At 34.8% G+C, this 19,519-nt stretch overlaps 2 protein-coding genes across 2 annotated transcripts; both read left to right on the forward strand.

The window, feature by feature from the left end:
• The first annotated feature begins 305 nt into the window (after positions 1 to 305).
• On the forward strand, positions 306 to 6,809 carry LOC126705959 (protein disulfide-isomerase SCO2). Its single transcript, XM_050405199.1, has 3 exons — positions 306 to 885; positions 1,975 to 2,101; positions 6,562 to 6,809. Exons 1-3 carry the CDS (start codon positions 502 to 504, stop codon positions 6,633 to 6,635), a joined length of 585 nt encoding a protein of 194 aa, XP_050261156.1. The 5' UTR covers positions 306 to 501; the 3' UTR covers positions 6,636 to 6,809.
• A 941-nt stretch (positions 6,810 to 7,750) lies between these two features.
• On the forward strand, positions 7,751 to 8,512 carry LOC126705960 (calmodulin-like protein 30). The gene has a single exon (XM_050405200.1). It carries the CDS (start codon positions 7,851 to 7,853, stop codon positions 8,406 to 8,408), a length of 558 nt encoding a protein of 185 aa, XP_050261157.1. The 5' UTR covers positions 7,751 to 7,850; the 3' UTR covers positions 8,409 to 8,512.
• Positions 8,513 to 19,519: the final 11,007 nt, after the last annotated feature.

Here is a 19,519-nt window from a genome sequence, read left to right on the forward strand (position 1 = left end):
AAGATTAAATGAATTTCATAATTGGATCTCATTTTTCATTTAAACAAAATTAACTTCTTTTACTAAGAAAAGTGTAAAAAAAAAAAATTATAATTCAAGGACTAAACTAATAATTCAACCAAGTTTAGGTTATATTAAAAAAATCCCATCAAAGTTGGAAGTTGGAATAGTTGAATCATATTATGTATGGAATTTAGGCAGGTAAAAAGACAAAGATTTCGTTGTCGTTTGCATAGTTGCACTTCTCTTCGGTTGCACTTCTCTTCAGTTGTACGTGAGTACGTGGACCTTGTCTTAAACTTAAATCCCCCAATCTTAACTCTCAGAACCCAAACCCAAACCCAAACAAACCTCCACTTCACAAAGTTCACAGAACCAGTTCTTCCTTTCCTCCAAGAAAAAAAAAAAGAAAAAAAAGAAAAAGAAAAACTGAAAAAACTAACCAAACAACAACCAACTGTCACAGCGTTTTTTCCACCACCAAAAACGGTAGCGTTTCGAATGTTCGTCACAAACCCTAGCTCCCTCTTCTTCTCAGCCAAGCTCTCCGCCCTCCGCTGCCGAGCCTCCGCCGCCGACATAAATCCGACGGGCCCCACATTCCCTCGCAAATGGTTCCAATTCCCCTCCATCTCCGCCTCCCCCGCCGATATCTCCATCGGAATCGGAATCGACTCCGACTCTGCCGCTAACGACGGCCCGGCTCGGCGCGCCGGCAAAAATGGCGGCCAAGTGAATGCGAAAGAGAAGAATTGGTCGCGTGACAGAGAGAGCTACTTGACTGACGATAGCGACGCTCTTCCACTGCCAATGACTTATCCTGATTCTTCTCCGGTCCCACCCGAAGTTGTCGATCAACGGCTCCGATGCAATCCTGTATTTGAGGTTTTTATTTCCTACTTACTCTGTTTGTTTCAAGGGAAAATCTTATGCGAAGAATTTTCCTTGGTAGCATCACAAAAAAAAAAAAAAAAAAAAAAGAGCTAAATAAGGAAAGTCAAGTCTAGTTTTCTAACTTATTTTAAGGTTGATACTGAACATAGGAAAAAGATATAGTTTTCTAGAAAAATGTTTTTTGGAATATAATTAATTTGTTAGAAAATGTTAATATCAAAACAAACACAACATAAAAAGTCATATTTACTACCTTTTTGGCTGAGTGGAGGAAAACGAACATTCTCGAATTTCATTGGTTTAAAAAGTGAATGAGAGATATACTTCTGTGATGGTTAATAGGATGTTGTTTAATCAACCAACTCATATAGTAGTCTCAGTAGGGGTTCGTGTAACTGAACCCCAATTGTTGAGCTGAGATATTTGAAACCCTACACGTCTCCATTGGATTGGAAACATCAGGAGATGTTAGTTGAGCTACAAGCCTCTTGCGCCCGTCCTTTTCGTTTTTCTGTTTAAAGCTACATTTCCAAAGTTTATTTCCGGTTTGTTCAGCATGTATACAACTTTTTAAAGCTTTACATTTTCAATAAGTCCATGACGGCAATGTTGTTTTACAACGTTTTTTCTTGACAGTTTACATACTTGTTGGGATTGGTGCATTGACCCATGCGAAACTGATGTTACTCTAATCATAATAGATCGTATTAGTAGTGGTGAAAAATGTTGTGTCCCTCGTATTGCTTTTACTTTTTTCGAGGTACGCCCAACTTCAATTTTAAGCCCATTAAGGATCCATAACCAAACACATTGGTGTGGGACTAAGACTTTTTTTTTTGGGTAAGTTATACACGCGTTGAGTGTATTAGGGAAGTTTGATTTTAGCTAGAGCTCATTGAAATATTAGGGAAGTCCCAAAGAAGCTTCTTTTTAAAAAGAAAAAAAGAAAAGAAAAAAAATTAGGTGTCTAGATTGAACGGAGACCTCTGTAGTTCCCCTTAGGCACACACACCCCAAAAATAAAAATAACAAATAGAAAAAGAAAATCATTGGATTTTGATCCATTTTTTGGATTTGTAGGACTGTAAGGAAGTCGTGTACGAATGGACTGGAAAGTGTCGAAGTTGCCAAGGATCAGGACTTGTCAGCTATTATAATAAAAGAGGAAAAGAGACTATCTGCAAATGCATACCTTGTCAGGGAATAGGTATTCTTCTTCTTTACTAGCACTGCAAAAAGAGTAATTTTTTAGTGTTTATAATATGTTGATATTTCTTTAGCTCAAGTTGTTATTTTTGAATGAATAGGCTTGAAAAGTGGGGTATTTTTTCTGGAGTGAAGTACATGCTTATATTCTCACCCACTTTGTACTTTTATTTGTAGTTGAGACCCCATTATGATATATTTTCTAGAAACAGATTACATACCAACTAGGAGAGACTTACAGGATTCGTGAAAGTAGAGATTTATGAAACTGAACTAAAAACATCCCCATGAAAAAAATGTGCATGGAGCTTGAGAATTATTATTTTTGATAAGGCATGGAGCTTGAGAATTATTGCTTTAAGATGGGGATGGTTTGTATATGGTTATTCATAAATACAAGCATTATACCAGTTTGAAGCAGGCATCAAGAAACACAAATGTGTAGATTATGAAAGTGCTCATATGACGTATAATGTTAATCTTGGTTTTAAAAGATCACACGTGTCATAATATTTCTACTGGTTCTCAAGTACCCATTTCTCTGCATCAATTTCTTGATGTACTAAAATTTTACCTGTATGAGAAGTTTCGTAGTAATTTCCTTGGGGAGGTGGACCTTGATAGCCTAACTCAACTTGCTTGCCAACAGAATAACCTATGGATAAAAGCTTAAGCATTTCCACCACCAACTTTGGAATATTCCTTATGGTAGATAATATTGTTGTGCTTTTCTAGATTCTAAATCAGCTAAGCTGGCCACAACTTTCTTTTCCATTTAACTGTCTGGAAATATTTAGATGGTACTTTTTGCCCATTCAACTTTGCTAGATTCTTTAAAGTGTACCATTCCTTGTTCCTTCTTCTTTTCAGGTTTCTCATACCATGTAAAATAGGTATAGTAAGGCCACTAAGTTCTTCACCAGTAGGCATTCACTCAACTTTCATGTTCCAGTCATTGGGATTTGATACTAGCAGCACAACAGCATGTTCATGATATCTAAACATTGATCACATGTAAAAAGAAAGAGTAAAGTAGTAAAAAATGAAACAATTGACCTCAAACTGCTGTGTGGTACAGTAGGATGATTGTAGCTTGAAACATCTGATCATGCAATCAAGTAATGATACTAAATTGTTCACTGAAGTATTTTTTATGATAATCATTTCAGTTATTAGTGCATCAATGTTCCAAACATGTAAAATCATATCTTACTTAGTAGGAGAATTTCAAGATTTTATGTTTTGTCTTAGGTCTGCAAGCTGTCGTAATGTACAAAATGACATTTGGAGATTATTCGTAAATAATTATTGCTAGTTTAAGTGATAGCTTACCAGTTGTTGAGCAATGGCGCATCCTACAAGAATATAATATATAATAATCCAAGTTTTATGCATCTTGAAACAGCTCAATTAATGAAAACACATAATATAGAAAAATTAAACTTCCAAGCAATAATTTATGGAAGTGAGTAGAGTTCCTTCAAAGTGACTTTGATATGGACTTGCTTCTAATGCCAACCGTGCTGGATATATTGATTTGAAACTGAGTCATTTGATTTCTCCTTTTTCTGGTTGATATGTACTGATGATTTCATTATTTACTTGGACTTTTGCATTGAGATGAAGCATAAGTGACTTGTAGTGTAGAGTGGTATGAATATGACACCTGCCTATGCATCATATGAACTCTGTGATGTTGGACAAATTGGGGAATTTGTCTACATGTGCTTGTCGTGGGCTGCCTATGCATCATATGAACGCTGTGACATTGGACAAATTGGGGAATTTGTCTACATGTGCTTGTCGTGGGTTAAAGTTTAGGAGGATTTATACTTATCAAAAAAAAAAAAAAAATTAGGAGGATTTATAGACTTAGGGTTTAGAGTTGAAGAAGAAAAGGTTAAGGCTCCAAATTGGCTATGGTTCAATGAGTTTTTAAAAAAATATTATTATTTATTTATGGTTATTTTGGTAGAGAAAGTATGTGGGGCTTTTTGGTTTTTGATAGGTAAGAGGAAGGTCTTGATTGGGGGTTGTAAGGAAGAAGGAAAAAAGAGAAATATATGGTGTTCAAGGGCTATATAAATAGTACCCATGAAAATAGTATGAGAAAGAGAAGAAGAAAATAGAGAAGAGAAAGGGAGAAAAGAACAATAAGGCCAATGTGCCTCAATACTAAAAACACTCAATAATTTTTTGGTCTACTCTATCTATTTCAAAGTACAACATTGAGCATAAATTTATATAAAGATTCCTTCTTGTACACTAGTAGTATTAGAACTCCTAGTTTGACCAATATACTAAAAGCTTACCAAGTTAATTACTAGTAAAATATTAACATGGACTCAACAAAGAGAAAATCTAAGATATTTTAGGATCTCCTAAAAAGTTATAGACTCAACTAAACTACCAAAACATCTATAATTTGCTAGGATTGCTAAAACTATAGTTTTCCCCCCGAAACAAAATCGATCATAACTTGTTAAATAAAAACCTAAATTAAAAATTGTTTTAACTAGAAGACGCATATAACTAGACCTTTAAACCACACTACTTTTACTTCAATTGACTTCACACTCCCATTAAATTAATCTTGAATAGACAAATTTGCGAAGTAGTAACACATTTATCTTCCCTGGCTGCATCACTCTGGTTTTGATAAGCCACCCATTGTTGGACAGATAAAGTTTAACATTTCAAGAAAGACTAACTAACAAAAGTTTATGGGAGACATGTACCATGATACCAAAGATAAATAGAACAATTTAATTTATTACTTAATAAAATGTAGCATTCATTGTTGTGTCGAGGAATGTAAGGGGCATAATTTCCAAGAACCTTGTAGCTCAATGGCACTGTCTAGTCTCTTTTACAAAGAGAACCAAGGTTCAAATCCCACCTCCCCCACTTGATGTAACAATTGAGTTACTCAAAAAAAATTGTAAGGGGACATAGATGACTCATGCATTTCTGTGAAGCTTTTGATCACCCAAGTCCATACTTGTTTGGAAATAGTTTTGTTTGAAGGGTTAGGCTAGTCCCTGGTCTCTAGGGCATGAAGGTTGTTTTTTTTCAACATTGTTGTCAATGAGTTCTATAGTTGGAGTGCTGTTTAAGTTTCAGACTGTCTATGATAGGATGGATACAAAAAACACATGGTTTTGAAGAATTAAAATTTTCACTTGGTTTAATGAAATTTTAAGAAGATGCATTGAAGCCTGAAACCAGGGATTTCTACAATGAAAATTTTGGTTTTCAATATGTGGCTCTCATAGGGCTGAGATCCTTGAGGTTCTGTGCTTTTATCATGAATTGTTTGTGATTATTGGTCACAACGTATCAGATGGATATTGAAGGGTTAGGCTAGTCTGCTAATTTGATCTCTAGTCTCTAAGGTATAATGGGTGTGGTTTCAACAGTGTGGTCAATGAGTTTTATGGTCAGAGGGCTGTTAAATTTCAGTCATGATTTATTATGGGATGAATTTATGAAGATGCGTTGAAATCTGAAACCAGGATCTCTACATTGGAATTTTTGAATTTTCCTTATGTGGCTCTCGGTAGAATTGAGGCCCTGCTTTTATCATGAATTGTTTATTGAAGTAGGTCAGTCAACACATCAGATGAATATGGAAGCTCCAAGTAACACATTACACAAGTTCCTTTTTCTTCAGAATTAAATCAAGTAATGTGCATGATGCATCATCCTATTATCTTTTTACATAGCCGATGAATTCTAGGTATTAGAAGTATATGATTAAATGATTAAATTTATCATATTCTAATAGCTTACGCTGTTAGGACAATCAGTAATTTAATATGGTATCAGAGCAGAAAATCCTGATAGCTTAAGGGGGAGTGTTAGAAAAATGTGATTAAATGATTAAATTTACCATATTCTAATAGCTTAAGCTATTGGAACAATACAGTTGGCCATTGTCTTCTCACTCTTTGTTGAGTTTTCCTTAGCTTGCCAATTTAATTTCCTGTAAGTGGAAAGCTAAGACCAAGAAAACAGTCTGTCAACAACTTCTGCATTCTTTCTTTGATATATTTGAAGGGAGGGAAATATAAAGATATTTGATTGCGTAGAAGTTCTGTTCAAGTTGAGGATATTTTCTTTTTTTTAATTTTATTATTATTTAAATCTAGGAATCTTTATTCTTCTTAGAGGGGTTAAAGAGTTTCATGATCTATAGACTTTCTAGATTCCTTGGGTCATGGATGTCGCTTTCTGTGTATACCTTCCGTGTCCACTTGCTTTTTCTTATTAAATATGTAACTTTAGTTTTCAAATTATTATTATTATTTAGAAATTTTCTTGTGAATTCTACCTAGTAAATTGCTATATGTTTCCTCCATGGATTTGTATGTGTGGAGTGTTAAATTCTCTTGAATTGTGGATGTTTGATTAGAATAGTTAGTGGTTCTGGAGTTAACACACAAACATTTGTGATTGCAGGATATGTGCAGAAGATAACAGCTCGCACGGACATTGAAGTAATGGAGGATTTGGATAATGGAAAACCACCATGACTGAATCAATATATAGTTTTTATTTTTTATTTATTTTTTTCCAACTCGGGAATAATACTTTACCATTGTTTTGATGAGTTGTACTTTCTCCCTCAAACTTTCTTCATAGTTTTCATGTAATAACCTTTTAGGTTCACCCCTTGAAAGATAAAAGCTAAATGCTATTACACACTATTTTACACATTTATACACGCACAAAATGCACTAAAATTGTGACTTGAAGTCATGATTTCTAAGTACTCATAAAGATAAATGCCTTGAACAGTGGACTAAGCAAAATTGGATCAGAACCCAAAGGATAACAGTGGGTGTGGGTGGAGGAATTTCTAACTCGTGGAAAATTTAGGGGGGCGGCGGATTAGCTTGAAAAACGGTTGGTACATATTTGACCCGCTAACCCAACGGATTAAAACACCATTTTATGGTAAGCCTAGCAAAAATCAATTAGCAAAAGCTCCTCTCTTTTTTTTTCTTTTTTCTTTTTTGGGTTGTAATCATAAGTTGATAAAATTAAATTATTAAGGACAGAACTTAGGTACATCACATTACATTTTTTTGAATAAATTTAAACATATAACTACATTGAATTTAAATGTTCTAAAAAAAAGTAATAGAGCACTAGCAAGTTGGCAAACTGATGCATTATAAGGTCTACAAGTAATAACCCGATTCAATTCCAAGTAATTCTGACATGAACCCGATCATAACCCAATCCCAATCAAGTTAAACCTGAATCCAACTTAACCCAACTAATTATTTGGTCTACTTGAATCCCAATCGAGTTAAACCCTAATCCAACCTAACCCAAATAATTATTCATTCGTTCTACTCAAAAAAGGAGAGATCACAGGACAAGCCAAAAAGAGAATTACAACTTTTGCAAAGAAATACTTTATTTTTTTTGGCACCATTGCTTTTCCACAAACCTCATCTGTTCATCGTACTTATCACTACAGAATATATTGTTACGTGTTCTACCTTTAGGTTGAAAAGAAAACAAACAAGGTGCCTTACCTCAAATTGCTGCTTTATCCTGCTACCAATGGGAAAAGAATAATCGATCTTTTCAAGTATCCCAAACTGGCTTACTCTGCATATAAATAGGAAGACATTTTGCAATAACACATTGAAGGCTGTTAGAACTTAGAAGTTCAAATCTAACATAAATTTTAGTATCTCCCACCCACTCATCAACTGGGAAACAACATCACACAAATGTCGAAGATGAGCTTCCTAGAAATCCAATATAACCTCTCCAAAAGAAAGTTCTTGCGAAAGCCATCCCATTTGTTCTCCTTTCGGGATAGGCAAAGCTCAGGCTTAAAACTTGCTTTCGAGCCGAATTTAGATGAGATGAAGCAAGTGTTTGATAAGTTTGATTCCAACAGAGATGGGAAGATTTCTCAGCAAGAGTACAAGGCCATGTTGAGAGCTATGGGAAAAGACCACATGATTGGAGATGTGCCAAATATTTTCAAAGTGGTTGATTTGGATGGTGATGGTTTTATTAATTTCAAAGAGTTCATGGATGTCCAAAAGAAAGGTGGTGGGGTTAGAACTTTGGACATACAGGGTGCATTTCGAACGTTTGATTTGAATGGTGATGGGAAAATAAGCCCAGATGAAGTTTTAGCCATGTTAAGGAAGCTTGGGGAGAGATGCACCATAGAGGACTGCAAGAGAATGGTGAGAGCAGTGGACACTGATGGAGATGGTATGGTTAACATGGATGAATTCATGACTATGATGACTCAGAACATGCAGCATGGTTAGAGGGGTCTAGCTGTGTGAGTAGAAGGGGCTTCTTTTGGTTAGATTGGCTAGATTCCATTGTAAAAGATTTGCCCAAAAAAATCAATGTGAAAGTATTTTACTAATGTAGTTTTTATTTTAACTTATTTAATTTCCCTCCAGTGAAATATACGAAACAAATCAGAAATATAATGTTGTTAATTTAGTCACAAAAAGAAAGATACACAAACCATAAAAAGAACACTTAGTGTGCGTTTGGATATTGCTTATTTTGCTGAAAATTAAAAACTGAAAACAATAAAAAAAATAATTTCTGGTTACTGTTTATTACTGTTCAGCACTGTTCATTGGCCTAAATACACTGTTCATGTCTCATTAACAGTGCATTAAGCGTTGGTTTAAAAAAAAAAAAAAAAAAAACACCTGAAACGCAAAACGTCCAAAATGTGGATGTGATTCAAATAAACACTTAGGATTCGTTTGGATACCACTTATTTTGCTAAAAATTGAAAACTGAAAAAACAATAAAAAAGTCACTGTTCATGCGCGGGTTACTGTTCATTGGCCTAAATGCACTATTCATGTCCTATGAACAATGCAAGAGGCGCTGGTTCAAAAAAAAAAAAAAAAAAAAAAAAAAGCAAACGCAGGAGAATAACTTGAATCCAAACGCATACTTAATTATCTTTTTAGTGTGGAAGAAAAGATAAAAACGGCAACATGGAGAAGATAAAGATAACTAAAAAGTAATTAACTGACCAACTTTAATAAAGTAACTTAATTTTTTTTATAATATAACTTTAATAAAATCACTATTTTTGTTACTAGTTAGCACTTTACTTTTTGCAAATGAGTCCAATTATACTTGGAGATTATTTGTGGCTAAAGTAGAATCTTGTTATTAATGTAGTCACAAAAATTAAGATACACAGGCCATAAGAACACTTATGTGTTTGTTTGGAGGTGAAATATGGTGGATGAAAAACTTTGGAGAGAAAATGGGAAGAAATTTTTTTTTGGAATGTGTTTGGTTGGGTGGGAGGGAAGGAAAATAAATAGTGGAGCCTAGGTATTTTCTTTCTAGGCCCACCAAAATGTTTTTGTGGGGGTCATTTAATTAGGGGGTACTGTTAAAGCTATACTAATTGGGCCTATGGCCCAATCCGAGGACATTGGACCATCTGAGGATGTTTAGATGAAATTATAAAGGGAACGGAATAAAGAGAAGAGTAGAGATAATAAGAGATAAGTCCAACGAATGTTCGAGGAGAAAAGCCATCTCGTTAACAAGTGTCCGAGGTCAGTAAAAGTGTCATATCATCATGGACCTTCTTCAAAGTTACATCACAACTAAGAGTTGGACATTGGACAAGGGATAAGAAAAGAAAAGGGCAAACAAATATCTTCAAAAGCTGCTACCTTCACAGTAAATGCCTCTTAACCAACTCTCTGACCGCATTAATGTGGAAGTGATGCCTGAACAGTGATCAAACAGTCTTACAGCTGCGGGTTGATGGTTCTGAGAGTTGCTGGATGGGACAGGAAGGAGTTCCCCGAATTTAACCTACACGTGTGTGGTAGAGATGATACCAAGATCGTAGTATATAACATGGGAAGATGTACTAAAAGGGGGGATCAGGAAAAAAATCAAGGAATTGGAGAACAAGACTACGAACTCTTGTGTAATTTTATTGTTCAACAAGACAATATAATAAAAACTCCTCGAGTTACTCCGAGGATAGATTTTCTCATCCTACTTGTGTCTAACAGTCTTAAATTACCAAATTTAATCGTTTTTCTTCTGGAATGGATCTAGTTCTTTCATCCACGCTCTACAAATTGATTGTTTGGGCCGCTTGGGTTAGAACCTAATTCTATTTTGGGTCCAATCCAATTTTAGTCCCTACAGTTTTATTCCCAAAATGGAGAGAAAACTGAGCGGAGATGTATTTTTTCTCGATTGACAAAAATATCCATGCCCATATGCATGTGCACACGGGCTTCATCCAGTTGCCTCTTTTTTTTTTTTTTTTTGATTTTCTAGGGCTTGGGCGTGATAGTTGTTGTTGTTGTTGTTTTTTTTTTTTTTTTTAACTAAATGTGATTTTTTTTTAATAAATATGGGTTGCTTTAAAAAAAAATATTATTTGTCACTTTTTTGTTTTAATTGGGTATTATTCTTTAATAAGGGTATATGAGTAAATTTTTCAAACTCACTTTTTTCCGTTCCTCCACTTTTCTACTCCTAACCAAACAAAAAAGATAGAAATAAAAATATTTTCTATCCTCCCACCATTTTTTATCCTCCCACTTTTTCACCCCTCTAACCAAACGGTTACTTTATATAAGATAGTTGTGTTTTTACTGTGAAGAGAGGAAAAATGTGACAGTAATTATTAACTAGCCAAATTTAAGAAAGTAACTTAACTTTACTAAGTAACTTTAATAAAATGCTAATTGTGATGATAGAATTGTATGGTCTTCTTCCTCCTCAGGCTCTTTTGAGCCTAGGAAGAAGTTGAAGCAAAGAAAAAATATGGTGTGAAGAAAAAATTGCTAACTTTAAAATAAAAACATCAAACAAAAAACTTACGTTCACATCGTTAGTTGGCTTGGGTATATCTTTTCTTGTGACCGGTGGTTCCACATTAAATTTAAATGTATAAAGAGAATTAAGCTTTGGAAAGCGTGAAATATTGGCGAATTGCTTTAGAATCCTACTGTCAACACAAATGCAACACCACTAAAATTTAAAAATTATTAAATATATTTTTATTTATATAATAATGGTAAAAATGTGTTTATTTATATAAAAAGCATATGCTACTTTTATATTAATAAGCATATTTTTAATAAATATATGCTTATTGTAAGGACCAAATTTGGGTCCCTAGCCCAAAGGATGCATGAACTTAGGCTCAAAGAGCCCAATACAATGAATTTGTAGAGAGTGGGTTGGAAAACCGGGTTTCAGTGAGTTAGACAACAAGTAAAGTGGATCCAGATGACAAGAAAATATAAGTAGACTGGTTTAATCTAAATAAAATCATTCTTGGCACAGTCCAAAGAGATCAATTCTTATATATTACTCTCAAGTTAGATTACAAGTTCAATTCTTGATTGCTATAGAGTTTTTCACTTAATTTCTCGATTCTTTCTCTTCAGGGTCTTCTTTTTGTTTTATACTCCCTTCCTTATTTTCTCTTTACCCTCCACGTGTAGGGCAGATTGCTAGTATTTGATCCTTGTCCTATCAACACCTTCTTGAAGTCTCTAGTAGTAGTTGTAAGGTTGAAAATTACTGTTCAGGTATCACCTCCACGTTAATGTGGCCAATTGGTTAGGTGCAGAGCATTCAATGCGGTGGTAGCAACTTTCTCTTTAGATATTTTAGGACTTCCCTCTATTCTGTGCTTTTGTAATTCTTATCCATATCAATAAAATTTCTTGGAACGCTGCCCTGGACGGTAGACCACCACTTCGGACCTCGGCTTTGCTCAGCCGATGAGAGATTCATCCTCGAACCATCCTCATGGACCTATATGATCAAAACTAACCTCTTCACTTACTAACACGGACTCCTTTGATTATGTTCGCCCCTCCTCGGATTATTTCATGGCCTCAGATTAGGCCTCTGGCCCAATATACACATAGACATATATATCGTTGGGCTTAACATCCCTACACTTATTAATATAATGGTAAACATATGTTTATTAATATGTTTATTTATATATAAATATTATTAAATATATTTTTATTTTAGCATGTGTTGCTTTTATTAATAAATTATTAAATATATTTTCTAGATATTGCTAAGCATATTTTTTCATATAATGATAAACATATACCAATTTAAGAGCAACGAGAGAGTCAAAGAGAGTTTGAGATGAGTTTAGGGTTTTTTTTTATTTTTTATTTTTTTAACTAGGATGTCAAAATAGTGTGTTTTGACAAATTTTATTAACTTTTTTTTTTTAACACTTACTTCAGCTTGGACGCAAGCCCAGTCGCATCCTCGGCTGTGCATATCAGATGTGGGTGCACCGACCCAATCAACGCACCCATGCTTTCTAAACTATGAGACTTAAGTGGAAAATTAAGTTTAGTAATCTTTGTGGAAATTTAGCAAGGGTAATATTACAATTTTGTTATAACATCAGTAAAAAGAACAATGAATAAAAATTACAATAGTTGTGTAAGAACTTGCACCCAACAAAAACTTACCGATGGTGGTGGTTCCACATTGAATTGAGTTACATACCTATAGTCAACACAAATACAACACCACTGAAATTAATAAAATAAAATAAATGAAATGAAATTATTAGAAGTAACACATGCTAAATAAAAACTAGGAAGCACGGGTGAGGTGCGGCGACTTGACAATTTTTGAAAAAGTAGGGTGCAGGTGCGGTAGGATACATTTATTAATAAATTATTAAATATATTTTTATTTATATTTTCTATATATTGCTAAGCATAATTTTTCATATAATTTGACAAATATATAATAACTAAATAAGAAATCAACTCAAGTCTCAACATTACAACTTATATAAAAAACTAAAAAATAGGATAATAGAAATAGATTGAGGGACAAATATAGAGTGAGCTAAAGAGATCAAAGAGCATGTGAGAAAGAGATGGAGTTTTTGTAAATAAGGGAGTGTTCTAATATTAATAATAATACTAATAAATTTGCTAATGTAATTATGGTTCAAAAGAAACTCTTTTTTAGGTGATGGTGTTTTTGTAAATAAGGAAATGTGTAATGGTGTTTCTAAATCATACACCTTCCTAGAAGTTTCCTTTTTCCAATTCACCCCTACCTCCACTTGACTCTCTTTTTTTTTTTTTTTTTTTTTTTTTTTTTTTGAAGAGGAAGACATCCTCAAATTTCATTGAATAGAAGAAGAATCAAAGTACAAAGCCTCCACTTGACTCTCTTTTATGTAGCCACTGTATATATTTTAATAAATGTTTTTCTCAATTGTTGTGCTCTCCTCTCACAATTCCTTCTCTCTCTTCTTCTTCTTCTTTGTATTATTCTCAGTTCTTTCACTTCTTGGTATTTTCTCTCTCACAGAATCACATTACTTCCTTCTTTAAAACTCTTTTCTCTTCTTATTCGATTTTTTTTTTCTTTTCTCCAACATCAATTCCATCACTTCTTTTCTTTTCTCTTCTCGTATTGGCCCATTTCAAACCAAATTGGAAAGCGAAAAAAAAAATTGTCACAAATGCGCGTGCAGCCACGTCCACAACCGCATGGCACATTCGTGTGTATCGGACTTGGGTGCGCCAACCCACAGAATTACTACGGTTTGGTAAGTGTGGAATGGTGGCGATTTGTGTTACATTCCTACAGTCAACACAAATACAACACCACTTAAATTTTTTTAAAAAAATTGAAATTATTAGAAGTAACACATGTTGAAATAATAAAAATTAAATACCCTTCTATGATTGCTTTAGCCAAATTGATAGATTCCATAGAATTTCTACAGTTTGTTAAGTGTGGAATGGTGGCGAATTGCCTTACATACCTACAGTTAACACAAATACAACACCACTGAAACTAAAAAAAAAAAAAATGAAATTATTAGAAGTAACACATGTTGAAATAATAAAATTAAATACCCCTCTAATTGCTCTAGCCAAATTGATGGATTCCACATAATTTTTATGGTTTGGTAAGTGTGGAATGGTGGTGAATTGCGTTACATACCTATGGTCAACACAAATACAACACCACTGAATTTTTTTTTAAAAAAAAATGAAATTATTAGAAATAACACATGTTGAAATAATAAAAATTAAATACCCCTCTCTTATTGCTTTAGCCAAATTGATGGATTCCACTGAATTTCTACGATTTGGTAAGTGTGGAGTGGTGGCAAATTGCGTTACATCCTTCAGTCAACACAAATATAACACCACTGAAATTAAAAAAAAAAAAATGAAATTATCAGAAGTAACACATATTGAAATAATAAAGAATATTACTAAGAAGAAACTAAGCCGCCTTTACCTCTCAGCGCACAATTGGCACTGTTTGCTATCTTGCGCTCGAGCTTTCTTTGGCCGCCTCGCAAGCTTGCTCTGTCGCTAGACATCATTGTCCCTTCGTGGGTCCTCTTGTCTCCTTAGTGAGACCTTCAGCTGCCCAGGTTGTGGGCTTTCCTCGCCCAATTTGTGGGCTTCCCTGTGTGGGTTTACCTTGCCCATCTTGTGGGTTTCACGTCGTCGAAAGAGGTCGTCGCCTCAAAATCTCAAGGCACCGATCAACTTCATTGTATTTTTGAAGGCTTGTCAGCAACTGGGTGAGTTCTTAGCTTCATGGGCCTACCCATATCTTGGAGTGAAGGGGTTGATCGTTCTTAGCAATGAAAGACGGTGGTTTGGTCTTTGCAAAGCAGAGAGCTTCCATATTATCTCAACAACACTTTATCTTGGTTACAGGTAAATTTGTCTTTTAAAAGGTCACAGATTTAGGAGTTTTGTGTTGGATTATTGAATATATGAAGTAAGGTGATTAAGGTAGCTGAACTATGAGTATATTAAGCCTTAATTGCCGTGGACTTAAAGAAAAAAGTGCTGTTGGAGAGCTTTCTAAGCTCATTAAAGTTCAACGTCCCCGAATTGTATTTCTGATGGAGACTAAATTTAAAAAGAAAGGCATAGAAGAAGTGAGAGATGAATTAAAAATAGATAATGTAGTGTGTGTGTAGATAGAACTGGAATGGGTGGAGGTTTGGCTCTGTTATGGGATTTAGAATGGGGTGTGAAATTGAAAACCTTGTCAAAAAGCCATATAGATGTTATAGTGACAGAGAAGGATGGGGTTTCATGGAGATTGATAGGAATCTATGGGCACCCTGAAAAATTGAAGCATATTAAGGCATGGAATTTGATGCGCCTACTTCATCAGCAAGTCACATTGCCATGGATATGCATAGGAGACTTTAATAAGATACTTTCAGCGAATGAAAAACAAGGAGGGGAACCAAGAAGTGAGTGGCAAATGGCGAATTTTCGAGAGGTGCTGGACGATTGTAGATTAAGGGACATGGGCTTTAAAGGTGCTCGCTTCACATGGTGCAATCGGAGAGATGAACAAGATCGAGTATATGTTAGACTCGACCGTGGGGTAGCTAACCAAGAATGGTATGATCTTTTTTCTCACTTTGAAGTTCATCATTTAAGTTTTGCAAATTCTGATCACATGGCCATTGGGGTGCGATTAAGAAGGAAATCGTAACTTCAAATTGGGATGTATAAAAAATGATTTTGTTTTAAGGAAACATGGGTGAAAGATGAAGGCTGCAAGGACACAATTGCAAATGCTTGGTCTGTTTCCTTCAATGGAAGTCTTATGTTCTAGGTGTGTAACAAAATAAAAGAATGAAGGAAGCAGTTGTTAGCCTGGAGTAAAAATTTACTGTGTTCCTTAGGCAAAATGATTGAGGAAAAGCAAAATAGGCTGCAAGTGCTAGAGCAGAACAACAGGGATTCATCGTGGGTTGAATGTGAAGCTTTTAGGCATGAAATTAATATTTTAATTGAGAAAGAAGAAATTTATTGGAAACAAAGATCTTGTATCAGCTAGTTGCGTGAAGGTGATTATAATACAAAATTTTTTCATGTGAAGGCGTCTGCAAGGAGGAAAAAAAAAACTTAATTGTCTCGCTAAAGGAGATGGATGGTACGGTGATAGAGCAACAAAGCGATATAGAAAGGGTGATAATTCAACATTTCTTAACTCTCTTCCAATCTTCAAATCTGAATGCCATTGAAGAAGTGGTAGCCCATATTCCTAGAGTAGTTACGGAGGAGATGAATGATTGGCTTGTGAGAGATTTTCATCTCGAAGAGGTTCGATTTGTCTTATTTCAGATGCATCCTTCAAAAGCTCTAAGCCTTGATGGTATGACTGCTTTCATTTTTCAAAAGTTTTGGCATATAGTGGGTTCTGATGTAACTAATGCTGTGCTATCATGTCTAAATTCTGGAATTATACTTCGAAATATAAATAATACCCACATAGCACTAATACCCAAAACCAAAGATCCTGAATCAATCACACAATATCGCCCCATTAGCCTATGTAATGTGCTATACAAAATCATATCTAAAATGATAGTCAATCGGCTGAAGCTCATCCTCCCAAATTTAATTTCTAATACTTAGAGTGCTTTTGTCCCAGGAAGATTAATTACAGACAACATTTTAGTTTCATATGAAACTTTGCATAGCATGAAAAAGAAAAGGTGGGGCAAGAAAGGTCAAGTAGCTATTAAATTGGACATGAGCAAAGCTTATGACCGGGTTGAATGGGGTTATTTACAAAGGGTGATGGAGAAAATGGGGTTTCATGCAAAATGGGTGCAATTGATAATGGCATGCATAACAACCGCTCATTTTTCTGTTTTAGTTAATGGCAATTCTACTGGTTATATCTTGCCTTCTAGAGGATTGAGAAAAGGTGACCCTCTGGCCCCTTATCTCTTTATGTTTTGTGCTGAGGGGCTCATTGCTTTGCTCAGAAAGGCAAAAATAGATGGAATTATAAGAGGAGTGGCAGCTAGCAGAGGTGGTCCTTGTATTTCTCATCTCCTATTTGCTGATGACATCTTATTATTTTGTCGTGCCTTAGTAGAGGAGTGCCAACAGGTCAATTTCTTACTTAATCTATATAAGGCTACTTCAGGACAAAAGATTAATACTGATAAAACTTCTCTGTTCTTTAGTAGCAACACTAGATTAGAGACTCAAGAATCAATTAAACAAGCATTGGGTGTAGAGATAGTCCCAAAATATGAGAAGTATTTAGGGTTGCCTAGTATAGTGGGGCATAACAAAAAAGCAGCTGTTGCTCCAATCATTGAAAGAGTCTGGAGTAAACTAAAGGGATGGAAGGAAAAGACGATGTCTCAAGTTGGAAGAGAAATTTTGATTAAAGCCATGGCACAAGCTATCCCTACATATGCCATTGGATGCTTTTTGCTACCGAAAGGCTTGCTTAAAGATCTTGAAGGGATGATGAGCAGATTTTGGTGGGGTCAAAAGATACAAGAAAGGAAAGTACACTGGTTGAGTTGGTCTAAACTTTGTATGCCCAAGTCGATGGGAGGAATTGGGTTTCAGGATCTTCATTCTTTCAACCTAGCCATGTTAGCTAAACAAGGATGGAGGCTTTTGAAAAATACACACTTCTTGTTCTATTGAGTCTACAAATCAAAGTACTTTCCCAATACATCTTTCTTAGATGCCCCATCACCAAATTCAAGGAGTTTTGCATGGAAAAGTATAGTGGCAGCCAGATTTGTCTTGGACAACGGATTGAGATAGCGAGTAGGAACCAGAAATAAAATTCGAATTTGCAAGACTGATGGCTTTCAACCCTACCATCATTCAAGGTGGTAACCCCGTGCTCCTCAATGTCAACAATGGCCACAGTGGATAACCTCATTGATCCAACTACAAGATCATGGCAAGTATCCATGATTGATCATGTATTCCTCCCACATGAAGCTGAGATTATTAAATCCATCCCATTGAGCAATAGAGTGGTGCAAGACACCCAAATTTGGGCATACACAAACACGGGTGAATATTTGGTAAAAAATGCATATAAGATGATCCAAACTCAACATCTAAGATCTTTTCATGGCCAATCATCCAATCACTTACATAGCAATAAAATTGGGAAAGTGATTTGGGCGGTTAAGGTATGTAAAAAAATCAAAACTTTCATTTGGAGAGCTTGTAGAGATATAATTCCTACTAAAGCTAATCTAACTAGAAGAAAATTTTTATTTGATGTTGGATGTGGTTGTTGTGAGGATGGGGTGGAGTCAACAGATATCAAGTCCACATGCTTGAGGGAGATCATGACTCATTGCACAAATATCTCATTTGTGGATGTGGCTGATCAAATAATGCAAAGAAAAAATGACCCAGAGATTGCAATATTTTTCACAACCAGCTGGATGATTTGGAATAAGTGGAATGAGGCTCGCTTCGGTACTCCACGTCCTAATCCCACTTTTCTAGCCATGTTTGCTGCAACCCATGCTTTAGAATATTTGGAAGCTAATTATGGAGTTTTGTCTTGAGTAATAGTAAGATAGTCTTGTTTTTTTTTTTCTTTGGCATTGCTTGATGTAACTTTACTTATAATTGTTATTTTTGTAAGGTGAAGAGAAAGCCATGTAGCTAGCCCAGGTTTAGCATGGTTGTTCTATGTTGCTGCCTTGCTTTTGTATAAACTTATTCTTTCTTTAAATAAAATGTTGTCATTTACTCTAAAAAAAAAAATAATAAAAATAAAATACCCCTCTCTAATTGTTCATCCAAATTGATGGATTCCACATAATTTCTACAGTTTGGTAAGTGTGGAATGGTGGCAAATTGTGGTACATACCTATAGTCAACACAAATACAACACCATTAAAATTAAAAAAAAAAATTTATCAGAAGTAACACATGTTGAAATAATAAAAATGAAATACCCCTCTCTGATTGCTCTAGCCAAATTGATGGATTCCACAAAATTTCTATGGTTTGGTAAATGTGGAATGGTGGCGAATTGCGTTACATACCTACAATCAACACAAATACAACACCATCAGAATTAAAAAAAAAAAAAAAAAAATTGAAATTATCAGAAGTAACACATGTTGAAATAATAAAAATTGAATACCCTTCTCTTATTGCTCTAGCCAAATTGATGGATTCCATAGAATTTCTACAGTTTGGTAAGTGTGGAATGGTGGCTTATTGCGTTACATACCTACAATCAACACAAATACAACACCACTGAATTTAAAAAAAAAAAAAAAAAAATTAATTATCAAAAGTAACACTTAAATAAAAATATAAATACCCCTCTTTGATTCCATTAGCCAAATTTGCCACTTTCCTCATGTCTTTGATTGCTTTAGCCAAGTTTGTCAGTTTCATCATGGCTGAAGACTATTTGCAACTGTGAAAACAAGGAAAAAAAAATTAATACTAATGATATGAATTTGTTATTTTTATACTATTTTTTCACTCTCTTCCCTCTCCTCGTCAATGTCTCTTCAAAACTAGGCTTAACCCTGCATCAATTGAGAGAGAGAGAGAGA

This window comes from Quercus robur, chromosome 11 (assembly GCF_932294415.1).
Source record: "Quercus robur chromosome 11, dhQueRobu3.1, whole genome shotgun sequence".
Classification (NCBI taxonomy): domain Eukaryota; kingdom Viridiplantae; phylum Streptophyta; class Magnoliopsida; order Fagales; family Fagaceae; genus Quercus; species Quercus robur.